The following is a 17,336-nucleotide window of genomic DNA, read 5'->3' on the forward strand; positions in this document are numbered from 1 at the left end:
AAATAAATCATTGTGTAAAAGTACCATATATACTCAAGTAAAAATACCGTATATACTAGAGTATAAGCCGGAATTTTCAGCCCATTTTTTTTAGGCTGAAAGTGCCCCTCTTGGCTTATACTCGAGTCATTGTCCCAGGGGGTCGGGTCGGGGGAGGGCAGCTGTCACATCATACTCACCTGCTCCCGGCGCGTCTCTGCATGTTCCTGCTTCTCCGGCGCCCGCAGCTCTTCCTGTGTTCAGCGGTTATGTGGTACCGCTCATTAAAGTAATGAATATGGACGTGACTCCACTCCCATAGGGGTGGAGCGCATAGTGATAACTTTAATGAGCGGTACCGCTGAACGCAGGAACAAGCTGCCGGCATCAGAGACCATTGCATCGGAGAAGCAGGGACCACGCCGGGAGGGTGAGTATAACGGGGGAGGGTGAGCATTGCGACATTCATCTGTCCCTGTTCCACTGCCGCGCGCCACTCCGTCTTTTGCATCCTCTGGATGTGACATTCAGGTCAGAGGGCGCGATGACATGTTTAGTGTGCGTGCCGCCCTCTGCCTGAACAGTCACTGCAGAGAGACGGAAGACAGAGCGGCGCGTGGCGGTGGAACGGGGACAGGTGAATATTGCAAGTGCCGGTGTCTCCGTCTGCTCAGGACAAGAGAAGAGTATGTCATTTTTTTTTTTGTTTAATCGCAGCAGCAGCATATGGGGCAAATGTTTCTATGTCGCATCTTATGGGGCCGTAATCAACCTTTATGCAGCATTATATGAGGCACATTTTCTATGGAGCATTATATGGGGCCATAATCAATCTATGCAGCATTGTATGGGGCACATTTTCTATGAAGCATCTTATGGGGCCATAATCAACCTTTGTGCAGCATTATATGGGGCATATTTTTGTATGAAGCGTCTTATAGGGCCCATCATAAACTGTATGGAGCATTATATGGGGCTCCTGATTCAGTATGGATATTCAAAAACACTTAACCTACTGATGTCTCAATTTAACTTTTATTGGTATCTATTTTTATTTTTTAAATTTACCAGTAGCTGCTGCATTTCCCTCCCTAGGCTTATACTCGAGTCAGTAAGTTTTCCCAGTTTTTTTTGTGGCAAAATTAGGGGTCTCGGCTTACACTCGGGTCAGCTTATACTTGAGTATATATGGTAATAAAGCAAACAGAATAAAGTAGTAGTAGTAAACAGTAGTGGAATTGCTGCTTTTGCTTCCATCCCAATCCCTAAAAATAACCATCCATTTTTTTTATCCAATGCCAATAAAATAATTGTACTGTGTATCTATAATAACACTCGTCATGCTTATGGCAATAGAAAAATTAAAAATTTCTCTCTACGTGCAATGATGCAAAATGGTGTCCAGCTTAAAAATGTACAGCATGTGTGTGTCAGCTGCACAGGCTGGGCACAACCTATTGTGCACTGAAAATAGCCCATCTACGGAATAATTACAATTTTCACTTTGCTCCGTCTGCTGCACATTAATTGTTTGCCAACATATTTGTGAGCTCAAAATATTTAATCAGTGCATGCATGGCTTGAGGGCTGGAATTTCTGATATAGGGGTTGATCAATGGTTGTTTGTTTGAATATTTCATATTATAGCTTGTGTGATTGTCACTACTGATAAATCACAAGTTAGGTCTCGAAAGTGCATTTTGCCTTCTACACTTCCTTCCTTCCTTCCTTCCTTCCTTTTTTTGTTATATTTCATGGTTTTTTATTCTAGCTTAGAAAAATAATTTTTTATATTTTTCACACTTTTTAAAAAATATATATTTTTGGGCCTTTAGAGAAGACTGACAATAATCTATTATGAATTTCAAGGAAACAAAATAGGGCCCCAAGGACCCCTTTCCCAAAAAACAAAAAAATGGCAAGGGTGTAAATAAAATAAAATAAAAAAAGCTACAGAATATGCACCGTTTGTTTTGGCTTGAAGTTCATGAGAAAATATGATTTGCCCGACATAGGGCAACATGTAGGTTGTTTCTAAAACCATGGAACCAAGTTTTATAATTAAAGAGTTGTAATTTTTCAGTGGCACAACTGAGCACAACATTGGCATATCTATGGAAATATGTATTTCTTTATATCCCTGACCCAATGTTCAAAATTTCTATGTAACACGTAAGTATGTCCAGTACACCCTACGACAAATACTTAGTGGTCTAGTTTCCGAATGGGTCACTTTTTTAGGAGTTTCAACTTTTCTGGTATTTTAATGGCTTTGCAAATGTACTATAGAACCAGAAAATCAATCTAGTAAAATCTACCATCCAAAAGCCTAATGCCACCATTTTAGCCCTGCAGCACGGCCACTAAGCAGTTTATGGCCATATTTCGGCCCAATTTATCAAGACTGATGATGGGGAGTACTGTGCGCCGCACAACAATTCTTACTCTAGTCAGGGACTGGAGGAAGATTTCTAGTGTAACGAACACCACAGCTTGTCATGAATTTGAGGTGCAGAATCACATCCCTGTCCCGCCCCAGCTCTGCTCATTTTGGCAAAACTGGCTTAAGAACGGCAGAAGACACAAACATTTTGTGTGTTGCGTAATCATTTCAATGCTGTTTATGCCAGATTTCTGTCTTGTTGCTGTTTTCTGTCTGGTTATGGTATATTTAACCTGTGGCATGTCTTCCACAACCTCAGCTTTGTATATGAAAAAAGGACAAAACAAAGTCATAAGCCCATAAAATGTACAAATGCGTGAAGGATAAACGGGTAGATGAGACCAACAGTAGATGTAGGGGTGATACCCACAGCAGGAGAGAACAAAATATTCACATATGTACAAAGTACAGAAATATCAAAGGGAACACTTTTAGGTAAATATATAATAAAAGGTAATAATAACAAATAAGACACTGTACCCATATAAATAAGATCCTGTCCTGCTTGGATGGCGCCTGACCCCAAAGTGCTCTTCAATAGATTCTTTCGTCTGAGGGTCACTTTGTAGCGGAGTTTGGCTGTTTCTTAGCCAGTTTTAAGGCTCCTATACAGCTGTGTCAGTAAATGGCTGTGTTTTCAAGGTACATCTGAAATGTGTGTATATATGTACTGCTCAAAAAATAAAGGGAGCACTTAAACAGCACAGTGTGACTCCAAGTCATTTGCGCTTCTGTGAAATCAACCTGTCCAGTTATGAAGAAACAGATTGTGAGTGAATTTCTCCTGCTGTTGTGCAAATAGAATAGGCAACAGATTGAAAGGATATACAATTAGCAAAGACAACCTCTATAAAGGAGGGGTTCTGCAGGGGATGACCACAGACCATTTCTCTGTTCTCATCCTTTTTGGCTGTTGTTTTGGTCACTTTTGCATTTTGTCATTGTTCTCACTCCTAGTGGTACTGTACAGTAGCATGAGGTGGTGTCTACAACCCACAAAAGTTGCACAGGTAGTACAGCTCATCCAGGATGGCACATCTATGGTAGCAAGAGGGGTAGCTGTGTCTGTCCAGAGCATGGAGCAGATGTCAACAGACAGTCCAGTACACCAGGAGATGTGAAGGATAGCAACAACCCAGCAGGAGGTTCGCTACCTCCTCCTTTTGCAAGGAGGAGCAGTTCCAGACGGTGCAAAATGACTTCCAGCAAGCCACTAACATTCATGTGTCTGCTCAAAAAGACTCCATGAGGGTGGTATGAGGGCCCGACGTCCACAAGTGGGTATGGCGCTTACAGCCCAACACCGTGCAGGGCCATTGGCATTTGCCAAAGCGCACCAAGATTGGCAGATTCCATATTGGTGCTCTTCCCGGACGAGAGCAGGTTCACATTGAGCACGTGACAAACGTGACAGAGTCTGGAGACGCCGTGGAGAACGGTTTTCTGTCTACAACATCCTCTTCCATGACCATTTTTTCCAGTGGGTCCGTATTGGTGTGGGGAGGCATTTCTTTGGAGGGCCTCACAGCCCTCCATGTGCTAGCCAGATGTACCCTGACTGCCATGAGGTACCAGGATGAGATTCTCAGACTTCTTGTGAGACCATATGCAGGTGCAGTTCTGATGCATGACAATGCTAGGCCTCATATGGCGGATGTGTGTCAGCAGTTCCTGCATGATGAAGGCATTGATGCTATGGACTGGCCTGCCCATTCCTCAGACCAGAATCTAATCAAGCACATCTGGAACATCATGTTTCGTTCTATCCACTAATGCCACGTTGCACCACAGACTGTCCAGGAGTTGACTGATGCTTTAATCCAAGTCTGTGAGGAGATCCCTCAGGAGGACATCCGCTGCCTCAACAGGAGCATGCCCAGGCGTTGTAGCGAGGTCATACAGGCACATAGAGGCCACAAACATAACTGAGCATCGTTTCCTTGTCTTAAGTCATTTCCACTGAAGTTGAATCAGCCTGTAATTAAATTTTTCACTTCAATTTTGAGTATCATTCCAAATCCCGACCTCCATGGGATATACATTGATCATTTTATGTTTTATTGTTCTCAACACATTCTACTGAGTAATGAATAAAGATTTGCAACTTGAACGCAGGTTTATCCGCGTGCGTTCACTGAACAGTGCGGATTCACCGCATCTAATACATTCTATGGAAAGACGTGGCGTATGTCCGTTTCCGCTGGTGATCCGTGGGCATCTGTGAATGCATTGTGGACATGGGATTTCTTGAAATCCCATCCACTATGCTGCAACATCTGGAAGCTGTGGGTTGGACACTGCACAAGTACACAGCATGGTTTACTAACGTACGCAGCGTTTACTAATCGTTTGCACCTACCCTATTAAGCTCATTTAGGGGTTTTACATTTCTGCAAAGTGGATGCAAAATAGTTGCAGGCGTGTAAAATAAAGCCAAATAGTATACACCCTTCACCACCCCAGCGCTATCTCTATTCTACTGCTCTGGTATCTGTGGTTCGGCTGCAGTGGTCCACTTTTTTTTTTTTTTTTTTTATTGAAAAAAAAAATCTTCATAATAAGCATTATAACATAGTCATATAATTTAGGTCCAGTTCTTATTACCAATATTTGCAGATATTCATTTTAAAACAATGATGCAGGTGTTGTATCACATTGCGAAAAAGTCATTCCAGTGCAAAGAACTAAATTAATCTGTAGGACATTACACGCTGCAAAAATATTACTGTTGTGTGCTTTTAGCAGAGATCAAATTGCATTTTAACTCGAGAAAGAAGTGCAGTGGTCCACTGTGATTAAAAGTGGAAAAACCCTCTAACTTCCCACAGATAAAATAAATTTGTATGATCTCAAAGGCTTTTACATTGTAACCACATGTTAATCAGACAGCTTCATAATACATTGTGTCCCTCTACCACAGCAGTGTAAATGATGCTTTCTTTCTTCAGCTCTTACAAAAGATTGTATATAAAAAGTTCAGAAGTAAAGGGCGTTCCGAAAATAAATACTTCAATATATAAACCCACAATAGCATCAAAATGAGAAGGGACTAAAACCTGACCTGCCTAATTCAGATTGCCATTACTATGTCATTTTGTTGTAGATTTTCATTCTTTTCTGCCTTTTCTCAAACCACAAATAACTGAGTAACTTTAGAGAATTTTAACCACATGTCTCCTACCACGCTTCTTCAACGTCCGGCTTGTCTACATATAAAATAGCAGGGTCTACAGCTGCCTGGAAATTGTATAGCTTCAAGAGAGGAGAGGAGAGCTGGCTGTTAGGCCTCTTTCACATGTCCCTGTCTCCGGTACGTGTGGGGGCACTTTTCACATGTACCAGAGACACGTACACGCGTAGACCCATTCAAATGAATGGCTCTGTGCAAATGTCAGTGTGTTTACACGGACCGTGTGTCCGTGGACAGAACACGCTGACATGTCCGTTTTCTATTGTCAGCACGGACGGCAAAAGGTCCTGCACACATGTACACTGAACACACGTTGATGTCCTCCTTGTGACGCGCATCGGGGAAGAAGCGCTACAATAAGCGCTGTTCCCCCGGCGGCTGATGCTGAAGCCGGTTCTCATCCTTCTCCCCTGCTCTGCCGGCGAACAGAGGAGAATGATGAGCGTTATATTAAAGTCCGAATGACAACAGGTGGCGACTTTTGGGACTGTTACCCCCATCATCCGACACCTGCTGCCGCTAATAACAGTGACAGTAGGTACGGATGGTTGGGGTATTCCACAGCCGTCAGCTGCAATCGTTCTGAAATAAATGAATGAAAAATCCGACGTGGGTTCCCCCCTATTTTATTGAACTAAACAGACAAATCTCACAGCTGAGGCCTGCTACCCATAGATGTCAGCATCTGCAAGGTTGGTTATCAAGAATAGAGGGGTCTCCATGCTGTTTTTTTAATTATTTAAATAAATAATTTAAACAAACGGTGTGGGGTCCCCCCCATTTTTGACAACCAGCCTTGCTAAAGCTCACAGCTGGGGACTGCTATTTTCAGACTGGTAAGGGGCCATTGATATAGGCCTCCCCCAGCCTAAAAACAGCAGCCTGCAGCTGCACAGAAAAGGCACATATATTAGATTCTGTATACAAAAAGCAGACAAATAGAAAATAAAGTATAAAAAAAAATCAGAAGAAAGGGAAAAAAAAGCAACTCCGTTCCCCAAACTACAGCTCTAAAACGGCTAACAGAAAGGTTGGTACCCATATGTATTTTATTGGCATTGTATATTTTTTTGCTGATTTAGCCCTCCACTCCTCAAAAAAAAAAAAAAACTACTATTAAGTTGGATGTGTAGTTTTTTTTTGCAGGGCTGGCCTCTTGAAAGGAGGTTGTTCTGATAAGACATCCCTTTTAATAATTGACCTATTATTTGGCATGTTAATCACAACAATGTTTATCCAATATATGTTGATGATGATGACGCCTACTTTGTTCTAATTTTCTTTTGATTTGTAGGTAAAGTTCATGAAGACTATCCCAGGCACGGCCCTCGTAGAGATGGGTGATGAGTATGCGGTGGAGAGAGCAGTTACTCATCTCAATAATGTGAAGGTTTTTGGAAAGAGACTTAATGTTTGGTAAGACAGATCAGGTTAAGTAACTTGCATGTGATTTGTTAATTAGTGCAGCTAAAAATCATCATCTTGAGATCCAGCATTTCTTTCCCAGGCAGCTCACACCCACTTACAATATGTTCATGTTTGGATTTCAGATACGAGAACGTAATTCTAATACGTGCAGTACAATTCTGATTGATGCTTCTGAATACATCGATCTTATTGACCATTTTATGTAGATTTTAATTGTGACATTTTTCTTTACAAACTATGAGTTTTCATGTACTTCTTTTATACTGATTTTTGTATGGTGGTTTAGTTCCCACTTGTGTCGAAAAGGGAAAGATAATGTGTCAAGTTGACAGTAGGAGTGGGTCCTACTACAAGAGAGAAAAAAAAATGAATTCACAAGCCTCTGGTTGAGTTTCAGAAAAAAAAAAAAAAAAAGATTTCCCGCATCTTTCTGCATAGAAAGTAATAGCGCTAGTACCTCTGAATTGCTTTTAGCTTTAGATACTCTTCAATGGGTTGTTTGGTGACAAAAAGTTATCTTCATGGGATAGATGATAATAACTTATAGATTTATAGATCAGTGGAGGTCTCGGTTGTGGGCCCCTGTCGTTCAATAGAATGGGGACACTTTTAGAACCTTAAACATGGAGTGGCAATGCACATACTTGACCACCTTTCCATTCGTTTTTCATGAGACTGCTGAGTCCCTATAGAAAATGAATTAAGTGGTTGTCAAGCATATGCACAGTCTTTCCTTGCTAACGGAGTTAAAAGTACCTCATTCTAACGATTGGGGATCCCAGCAATTTGACCGCTACTTATATATAAATCATTACCTATACAATGGATACGGAGAGAATTTATTTTCTCAACCCCTTTAAAAAAAGCACTGCTTTCATCAAAGTTTGTATCCTCTTAATACATAGCAGTCATCTTATTACACAGCACTGTGTTCTTACAATTGATCATTTTGCCTTTCTACCCAGATAATTCTTCTCTTTTCTCTGCTCTATGTATACACAGGAAGTCTCTTTTCCCTGCATTTATCATTCCCCTCTTCAACTCCTGACCCAGCTGCTCCATTTCCTCCTGCCAGCTACTTTTGCAGTGACTCATGAGTCATACAGCGAAAATTGACTTCCTCTTTCAGCTAGTCTGTTTTTAATCAGGTGATGCCATAGCCCTAATAACCCGGAAGAATTAACTGGGTAGAAAGGCAAAATGAGCAATTGTAAGTACACAGAGTTATATAATATGATGATTGCAATATATTAAGAGGATAAAAAAATTGATGGGATGAGTGCTTCTTTAAAGTTCAGATCTCTGCTGGTTTCCATTTACCAGACAGCAGTGCTTTTTTGGATCCTATCTGAACTTGGCATTTGGTACAGTTTGTAGAGAAACAATGTGTTTTTTGTACTCTCTGTATTATTATCATGCAGCTAATATATTTGTTGTTAGTTTATATGGTAAGCATAGTAAACTAAAAGCTTTTCATTTCAGAAGAAACATCTATGATATTATATTAAAAAATCAATATAGAGAAAATATTACAATGTTCAGAGATGGATTTCTTTTTTTAAGCTGAACTAAGACCCCCTTCACACGTCCGTTTATATCCATATGCAGTCTGTTTTTCAAGGACCGCAAATACAGACATACACACACCCATTATATTCAGTGGCGGTGTGCACATCAGGTTTTTCACATGGACCATGGGGTCCGTGTGAAAAACCCACAGATATGTCAGGTTTTTTTGCGCAGCACTGACAAAATGTGTGCCACACACAGATGGCATCCATGTGTCATCAGAGCGACACATACAGACACCTGGGAAGAAGTGGTACAGTTTGTGCTGATCCCAGGCGCTGGCTTCTGAAGGCCGCTATCGTCCTTGTCGCTTGATCTTCCTGAGATGGGAGCTGTATTCAGCATCCACTGTGTACATTCTGTGTAAAATTAAGAATTAAATTAAAAAAAATGGCGTGGGCTCCCGTATAATTTTCATAACCAGCAAAGGAACAGCCCACGGCTGGGGGCTGATGTTAATAATCTTGGACAAGGGACAATACCACATAAGGTTCCCAGGCTTTTAATAACAGCTCACAGCTGTTTGCTTATCCTTTACGGGTGAATTTACGTGGGGACCCCTATAAATTCAAACTAGCGAAGGCTAAACAGACAGCTGTGGGTTGATAGTAACAGCCTGGGAAGGGGTCAGAGATATTGCCCCCCTCCTCCTAGGCTACCAACATCAGCCCTCAGCTGCCCCAGAAACCGTGCGTCCATTAAAAGCACCAAATCTGGTTCTTATCTTTGCTCTTCCCACTTACCCTGTGGCAGTGGCAAGTGGGGTATTATGGTTAGGGTTGATGTCCGCCTTGTATTGTCAGCTGACATCAAAACTAGGGATTAGTAATGGAGATGCGTCTATAAGACGTCCCCACTACTTAGCCCATAGTAAGGTTTGAAATAAACACACAGCAAGAATAAAATCCTTTATTTGAAATAAAACTCAACATCCTGGTTTACACATTTACTAAAAAATTTAAAAACAAAGTTATAATCACTTTTTAGCCCAAAATCCATTGAAGCCCATGTCCCTTGTAAAAAATAAAATAAAAATAAAATAATAAATAACCATATCCCTCACCTGTCCGACGTGAAGATAATCCATACGGACCCGTGCCTTCGTTCAGTTTGAAAAGCAGATGTAGCAGAAATGGACTGTGGCATGATGCGACCATTCAGTCTGAAAACGAGGAGAAACTGACCTGCTAAGAATGCAGCTTCAGTGACAGTGACGTCAGAGGTTACCGCTAGTCACTGAAGCTGCAAACCCACTCTCAATTCACTGTGAGCCAGGACGATTCACTGCGGTGACCTCAATGAGATCAACGCTAGAATTGTGAGAATATTCTCATGGATGTTTCTGTCACAGGACTATATTCACTGTCTGTGTAGTGTTCATTCCGACTGCACTAAATGAGCCACATATAAGAGGGAGAGGCTGAACTCTCTCATATATAGGTTTATATGATTTGAAGAATGATTTCTGAGTGTATTCTGACAGGACTCCAAGAAGTGACTCCTGCTTACTCTGCCCACACACAGATACAAATTAAACGGTCAATTAGGTGTGTGGGTGGAGTAATCTGGACTCACTTCTTACTTTGCTTTTTGCTCTGTAATCCTTCTCCGAAAAACGCGAGCAAAATGCTCAAGATTGAACATGTTTATGTCTATACAGAAAAAAACCTACAGTTCATATGTCCAGGCTTTTGTGTGGCTTTTAACTGTTGGCATCTTTCTGTATACACTGTACATTGACAGAATGCTAATGTCATGGGGGCGGGGTTACACGGAGCAGTTGACTGGGAGGCATGAGACACCTAGTTCAATAGTGATAATCTCCTGCTGATAAAACACTGATTTTATTGAAACAGCAACACAAAGCCTACTAAGTGACACATCGCTAGAATTAGGGTATCTGCCCTTTACATGACGCTGTTCTCGCATTACATAACAAAAATATAAAAATAAATTTCCTTTAAAGTTCCCAATTTTTTTTGTTATTCGTGATGAGGGAAATGTGATATTTTACCCGATTGTTATATCTTCTCTTTTTTTCCCCCTTATTTCCAGCGTTTCTAAACAGCACTCTGTTGTTCCAAGTCAGATATTTGAACTTGAAGATGGTGCAAGTAGTTACAAAGATTTTGCAATGAGCAAGAATAATAGATTTACTAGCGCAGGCCAAGCTTCCAAAAACATAATCCAGCCGCCGTCTTGTGTCCTTCACTACTATAATGTACCGCTATGCATGGAAGAAAGTATCTTCCAGAAGGTAAGTTATGTTTAGAATATTTTGCACCAAAATAAAGGGCAAGTGGAAAAGTATAATGTTACAGGGTATATACACTAGATTCCTTGATAGGGCGTTGATCCAGGGAACTAGTCTGATTGCCGTATGTGGAGTCGGGAAGGAATTTTTTTTCCCCAAGGTGGAGCTTACTCTTTGCCACATGGGTTTTTTTTTGCCTTCCTCTGGATCAACATGTTAGGGCATGTTAGGTTAGGCTATGGGTTGAACTAGATGGACATATAGTCTTCCTTCAACCTTAATAACTATGTAACTATGTAAGTCAACAATTCCTCTGCTTTTACCAGCACTTTCAGAGCACGGAAGCTTTTGGCATGCTAGTAGACCTGTCGTGAGAAAAAAATTGGTTTGTTGAAGATCCATCACAAGGAGCTTTAGTATGTTTGCAGGCCAAATCGATAGTATTGATGTAGTGCAGCAAAATATAGGATAGCCACTAGTAATACATGAATCGGTATTAGTAACATTAGTGCTGTTCTTTGTTATAAAATAGAGAAAATTATCAATTTCCTGTTTCCTTTCTTCGTATAGCTCTGTGAAGACCACCAAGTTCCAAAGTTCATAAAGTACAAAGTATTTGATGCCAAACGTAAGTATGATCCAAGTTACAGCTTCCATCGTAACACAGAATATTACATTTTGTAAAAATGTTTGTCTTAAAATAGCTATTTTTTTTCACTACAACATCTTAAACCCTTACCACCAACGCCAGTTTTGAGCTGCATGACAAAGATCAATTTTTCAAATCTGCAGTTATAACTTTGGAATTCTTTTTTCCATCCCAGTGATTCTGAGATGTTTTTCATTTTACATGACATGTTTTATTTTGTTATTATTATTAAACTTAGGTCGATATTTTGAGCTGGTTTATTAAATCTTCTGAAAATTTTGAAATATTAGCAATTTGCATACTTTTGTGAGTTTTTATGCCATGGGTCTACTTTATGGTGATGTCATTTTTCAAATTTTTTATGTCAGAAGGCTTAAACATTTAGCAGCAAATTTTAATTTTTTTTTCAACGAAGTTTTCAATTTCTCCCAAAGTTGGCAATACCGTGTATGTGGTTGGAAACTACTGTTTGATCATAACGCAAAGGTCGGAAGGGAAGGCGCGCTATTGTTTTTCTTTTTTGTGTGTGTGCGCAAATTTGGCTGAAACAGGTTGCGGACATGTGCCTAAAGTGTCCCCATTATTTAAATTACACTCCTCATGGAAGTCCTCTAGGGGTGCAGTGAGCATTTTTACCCCATAGGTGTTTCACAGAACATTATATCATCGGACTGTGAAAATAAAAGATATTTTCCTATAAAATGTTGTTTTGGCCCCAAATTTTTCATTTTTGCAAGGGGTAAAAAGATTAAATGGACCCCACAATTTGTCACACAATTTCTATAGAGCAAATTGACTGGGCACTTTGGCAGGGCTTGAAAAAGAATAAGGCTGGAATAGTTTGTGTATCTATATGTGGGAAAGTAACATTAGTGAGGTCTTTGATTTCAAGCCACCACCAATGTTCAGACTAAAACGGCTGAACAGTGAGCCTAAACCCCTTTGGCACTGCTCATAAATTTACCGTAAATACTCGTGCATAAACAGAGTTTTTCAGCACGTTTTTTTGTACTGAATACGCCCCCTTGGCTTATACACGAGTCATTGTCCCAGACAGCCAGCGGGGGAGGGGAAGCATCGGAGCAGGGGGTCGCAGGGGGCGGCTGCTGTGGCTAAAGCCTGTGCTGCTGCTAAAGAGAAGTGAATATTCATTTCTCTTATAGCGTGCACAGTGATAGCTGCAGCCGCCGGCTTCCAGAAGACCTCATACTCGCTCTCCAGCGTGCCATCGCAGCATCTCGTTGGTGCCAGCTTCCAGTTTCTGTTCCTGTGCTGAGTGATCACGTGGCACTACTCATTAAGGTAATGAATATGCACGCATCTCCACTCCCATAGGTGTGGAGGGAATATTCATTACTTTAATGAGTGGTGCCACGTGATCGCTCAGCACAGGAAGAGCAACTGAAAGCCGGTACCAACGAGATGCTGCGAGGGTGCCCTGGAGGGTGAGTAGGATATTTTTTGTTTTGTTTTTTGTAATAGGAAGCATGCATACAAGGACGGGGGGGTAGGGGGAGCCACGCATACCAGAACAGGAATGAGGGGACAATGCATACCCAGCTTATACTCAAGTCAATAAGCTTACCCAGTTTTTCATGGCAAAATTAGGTGCCTCGGCTTATATTCGAGTATATATGGTAATTTAAGTCACATTCTAGTTAGTCAGATTGATGGTATTGAAAATCTCTGAGTAGTGCCAAACAGGTTTTGGTTCATTAGAACCCATTCATTTTGGTGTTGGTGGTCATATTTAAAGGGGTTGAGTCATCAAGGTAATCCCTGTCTCATACACAAGGTAATAGATGGTTGCATCTTCCCATGGCAAAATCAGGGATTCCCAGGAGTCAGACCTGCAACGAAGAGCTGAGGACTGAGACTAGTATCAACAGGGTTGTCTGCGATAACATCTGCTCACGTCTTTCTGTGATGTAGAAGATCGTATATCCTGGATTTTATCTTTGCGGCTGTGACAGGACTTTAATCCCATGCAACATGAGTTTCCTATTTAGGAATAAAAAAGTTACATGTAACCTTATGACTCAGATATTTCAACATTGTCAGTTACTTTCCAATTCTCTCAGTGGAGCATGTATTGCATGTTGTTTTTCTTTTACCCATAGGGAATGATAGATGTAGAAAGCAACGGTGTGAGTCTAAGTCTCTAGTGTAGGCCAAGTCGTATTTACAGTATATTCCACGCTGTTACTCAGTATTGCACTTTAAATTATATATTACTATTATTATTAATCCTGGCTATGGCTTTGGTTTTCCTTCCCTATTAAAGCTTATATACTGTATGTCATTTACAGCATCATCAAAAACTTTGTCCGGTCTCCTTGAATGGGAAACAAAGACTGAAGCGGTTGAAGCACTCACAGTATTAAATCACTACCAAATCAGAGTACCTAGTAAGTGCTGTTATGTCCTTAAATATTCTGTACCATAGTGGATTTCTGAAAAGGCGTTCAAGGGAAGCAATGGTTTATTATCAGGAGTTATTTATTATGTTTTATTTAGCGTTTGATTTACAGTCCTTGCTTTCTGAAATGAAAAAGCCCCAGCCTGAGTGAGCTGGGTAGAAGAATGCATCATTCCTTTTGGCTGGGTTAATACATTCCTAATCCCTCTTAATCCACTCTAAGAAGGAGAAAGGGCAACTTGTCTATTGCAGATCGGCCCCAATCCTCCGCGGCTGTACTCCTTTACCCTTCTCCTGGCAGGAACTGAAAGTATTTCAGGTTTATATGATGTTTAGCTACATCTACCCAGTAATGCTGAGTTTTTCTTTTGGTATAGTGACAGTGCACATTCTTCTGTCTACAGATTTTAGATCTGGTTAGCAAAGCTAATCAGGAAGGCTGGATTCTGACGTCTGTGTATGGACTGTGATTTCTGGACCCGCAGCGGATCTCCTGATCTAAACTCGTCAGCTTTATACAGTAGATGTCTGAGTCTCTTGAGTTTGGGTTAGGTAACCTTTGGTTAATCTGGGAAATCTTGGTGTGTATTCGGATTGTGATGCTCGGATGTCTGAATTCAGCCCAAAGCACTATAGATATAGACTGAAGCACATCGTCTGTGGAGATGTGAATTTGTGCTGGCTCTGGATCTTCTTTTAGTCACGGTACAGACATTGTAACTGCAAATACTGTGTGCATCATTGATTGCATCTACCTGTAAAGTGTAGGAGGGGAGCTTACTAATATTGCACTATATGTTACACCAATTTCGGGCCTAATGAAAGTACGGTATATATTTTGTTTTTTGCGCTGCCCCCAACCGTTCTACATTGGACACCATTTGTAACGTGAAAAGCGTGTCATCAAATTGTCAAAAGTAGCCCATTTTTGCACAAAACATCTGATAGAAGGTTTGCATCTCTTTTCCTCCACAAAATCTTATATATCTCGCTATTTTGTTTTGCACGCTTCCCTTAAAAAAATCTAAGATCTGCATTGAGTCAAACTTAATATCCAGCAAAACTCTTGAGTCATTAAAGTGAACCCTATTTTCAAGCGTTAAAGGGAAGTTGAGAAACGCTGCTGCATTTGGGCAGTGCCCATGGCAAGCATCAGGGACTAATTAGGATATCGTGCATTTGTCCTGTTGGGTTCATGTGTCCTAATAACTGTCAGGAGTGGGATGATTGCCATACTTACTGTTCCATTTGGCATGCAGCAGCGTATCTCGATGTGGTTTTTTTTTCTTGTGTATTTTTTTTTTTCTTTCACGTCTGTCTAGGTTGTGTTTTTTGTGCTTTTGAAAGTTGGAGAAAATGCATTTGTAAAACTGTATGTATTTATATCTAGTGAAGCCATATTGGTCGTCCAATTTAAACACAAAATCAATAAGTTTCACCGTTAAAAGCACAGCAAATCACAATTAAATCCGAAATTTTTCAAATACTTTTCCCCTATATTTCAAAAGCACAAAAATGCAAAAACTACAGTGTGAAGCCTGTGTAAGAGGGATGTACAGTACATGTATTTCTGGTGGCATGATAAAACTATGGACAGAACTATCCCACTCTCAGCTCTGCAGCACTGCGAGTGCTGCAAGGTTTATTTACATGATGTAGTTTAGGTTTTGTTTTGTTTTGTAGAATCTACTATTTTATTTGCTGCAGTTTTTTTTACATTTCTGTAAAACTTCTGTAACTTTTCATATTGCGCTGATTGTAATATGTTTTGTATTTCCCTACCGCCCTGCAATAGTAGACAATTGCCCGTGTGTTTTCACCCATATATAAAAATGCCAAACTTTTTAATATCTTTAAAATCCCAGTGCACTCCTGGTGTGGCCAACCTGTTCAGTGCACCTTCCCACCTACTTCTTGTTTTCCATCTATCTCAGCCTTTCTCTGGCTATTTGAGTGGGGTTGGAGATAGAGGGAACACAGGTAGATGGGAAGGTGCTCTTAAAGGGAATCTTTCACCAGGTTTCTTCTATATAATCTGAGAGCACCATAATGTAGGAGCAGAGGCACTGATTATAGCGATGTGTCACTTACTGGGCTGTGTTTTGTTGTTTCAATATAATCAGTGTTTTATCAGTAGGAGATTATCACTATAGGACAACTGGCCTCATGCATCCTAGTCCAACCTCACACCTATACAATGAACACAGAAAACTGTGATATGGACGGTGCTATTACAGCTCAACAACTGAGCTCTGCTAGATCTGCCGCAGAAAAGTCTGTGACTCTTGTGGCACTAATTCAAGGGAGGGAAAAGAAATTACTTCTAATCACAAATAATACCTTTTAAACTTTTTAGAATAAAATTGTTTTTGTGTTTTTGTTTTTTTTATAGATCGGCACCTTTACAGAAGTTTTAAAAAAAAAATGTTCACATCTAATAAAAAAAAATCCGCTGTTGATAAAATCCCTGATATTTTGTGTTTCCACAGACGGCTCAAATCCTTACACACTGAAATTGTGTTTCTCCACCTCCTCCCACCTGTGAGGCCTGTGTCCCTGAGGACGCCCAGCACCCGTTCTGTTTTTTACTGTGCATGATTATCAATGCCTTGCAATGGTTATGTTATTGGGTGTTTACAGCAGCACTACATGTTTCTAATATATCATTTTGCAATGGTTTGTTTTTATACTTCTGATTGTAATGTTTAGTGAATGCTAACAATGGAGTCGCTTTCCAGTCTTGTTTCTAGGCTTTCCTCATGCTTTATGTAACCTGTCTGACCGCACAGTTCCAGGTCTCGATTTTAAATACTAACCTATTTTATTCCAATCTTATGTTTTAAAGGAAATATAAATGTTCGAATGCAGTCCATAGATTCAGTATGTAATGATGATTTATCCCAGTTTGCATTTTGGCAGACAGGTTGAAAAAGGTTTCCATGTTACTGTTGCTAGAAGGTTGTTGTTTTTTTTTTTACTGTGTATTTGAATAGATGTAATTTGCAATATTTTGTAATGGCAGACATACAGCTAAAGCTTTTACAAATCTAATCTGTGTGGTGCACACATTCTAACCTGTATGTACTTGTACATCACCACCTGTACTTGGACCATGAATCTCGCACTAAGGCTTCATTCACACCAGTTGGACGCAGTGCATTTCTTTTTGCAATTGCAGCGCAAACTCAATGTTTTGTCACAATCTGCAAAAATTGTGACATGTTGCAGTTTTATTGCATATGCAGCAGAAAAAATGCACCTTGGCCACAAAATGAAAAGGAGGCCTAAGACTACAAATGTGGCGCCATGAAGGAACGCTGCTGGTTTATGGAGTCGCACTAGTGAGAAGCAAACGTGCGCGGATGCTAACCGAGTGTATTCGGCGTGCTCGAAAAATGTGTTCAA

The 17,336-nt window shown here is 40.4% G+C and overlaps 1 protein-coding gene across 1 annotated transcript in view; it reads left to right on the top strand.

Annotated features, from left to right (window-relative positions):
• Window positions 1-16,982, top strand: part of HNRNPLL (heterogeneous nuclear ribonucleoprotein L like) — a 99,108-nt gene extending 82,126 nt beyond the window's left edge. The window contains exons 9-13 of the mRNA XM_069769082.1: window positions 6,907-7,028; window positions 10,665-10,866; window positions 11,434-11,491; window positions 13,822-13,920; window positions 16,421-16,982. Of these exons, the coding sequence (XP_069625183.1) occupies window positions 6,907-7,028; window positions 10,665-10,866; window positions 11,434-11,491; window positions 13,822-13,920; window positions 16,421-16,476 (537 nt within the window). The 3' untranslated portion in view covers window positions 16,477-16,982. The remainder of the gene's footprint in view (window positions 1-6,906; window positions 7,029-10,664; window positions 10,867-11,433; window positions 11,492-13,821; window positions 13,921-16,420) is intronic.
• Window positions 16,983-17,336: the final 354 nt, after the last annotated feature.

The sequence above is a fragment of the Ranitomeya imitator genome, chromosome 5 (genome assembly GCF_032444005.1).
Source record: "Ranitomeya imitator isolate aRanImi1 chromosome 5, aRanImi1.pri, whole genome shotgun sequence".
In the NCBI taxonomy this organism is placed as follows: domain Eukaryota; kingdom Metazoa; phylum Chordata; class Amphibia; order Anura; family Dendrobatidae; genus Ranitomeya; species Ranitomeya imitator.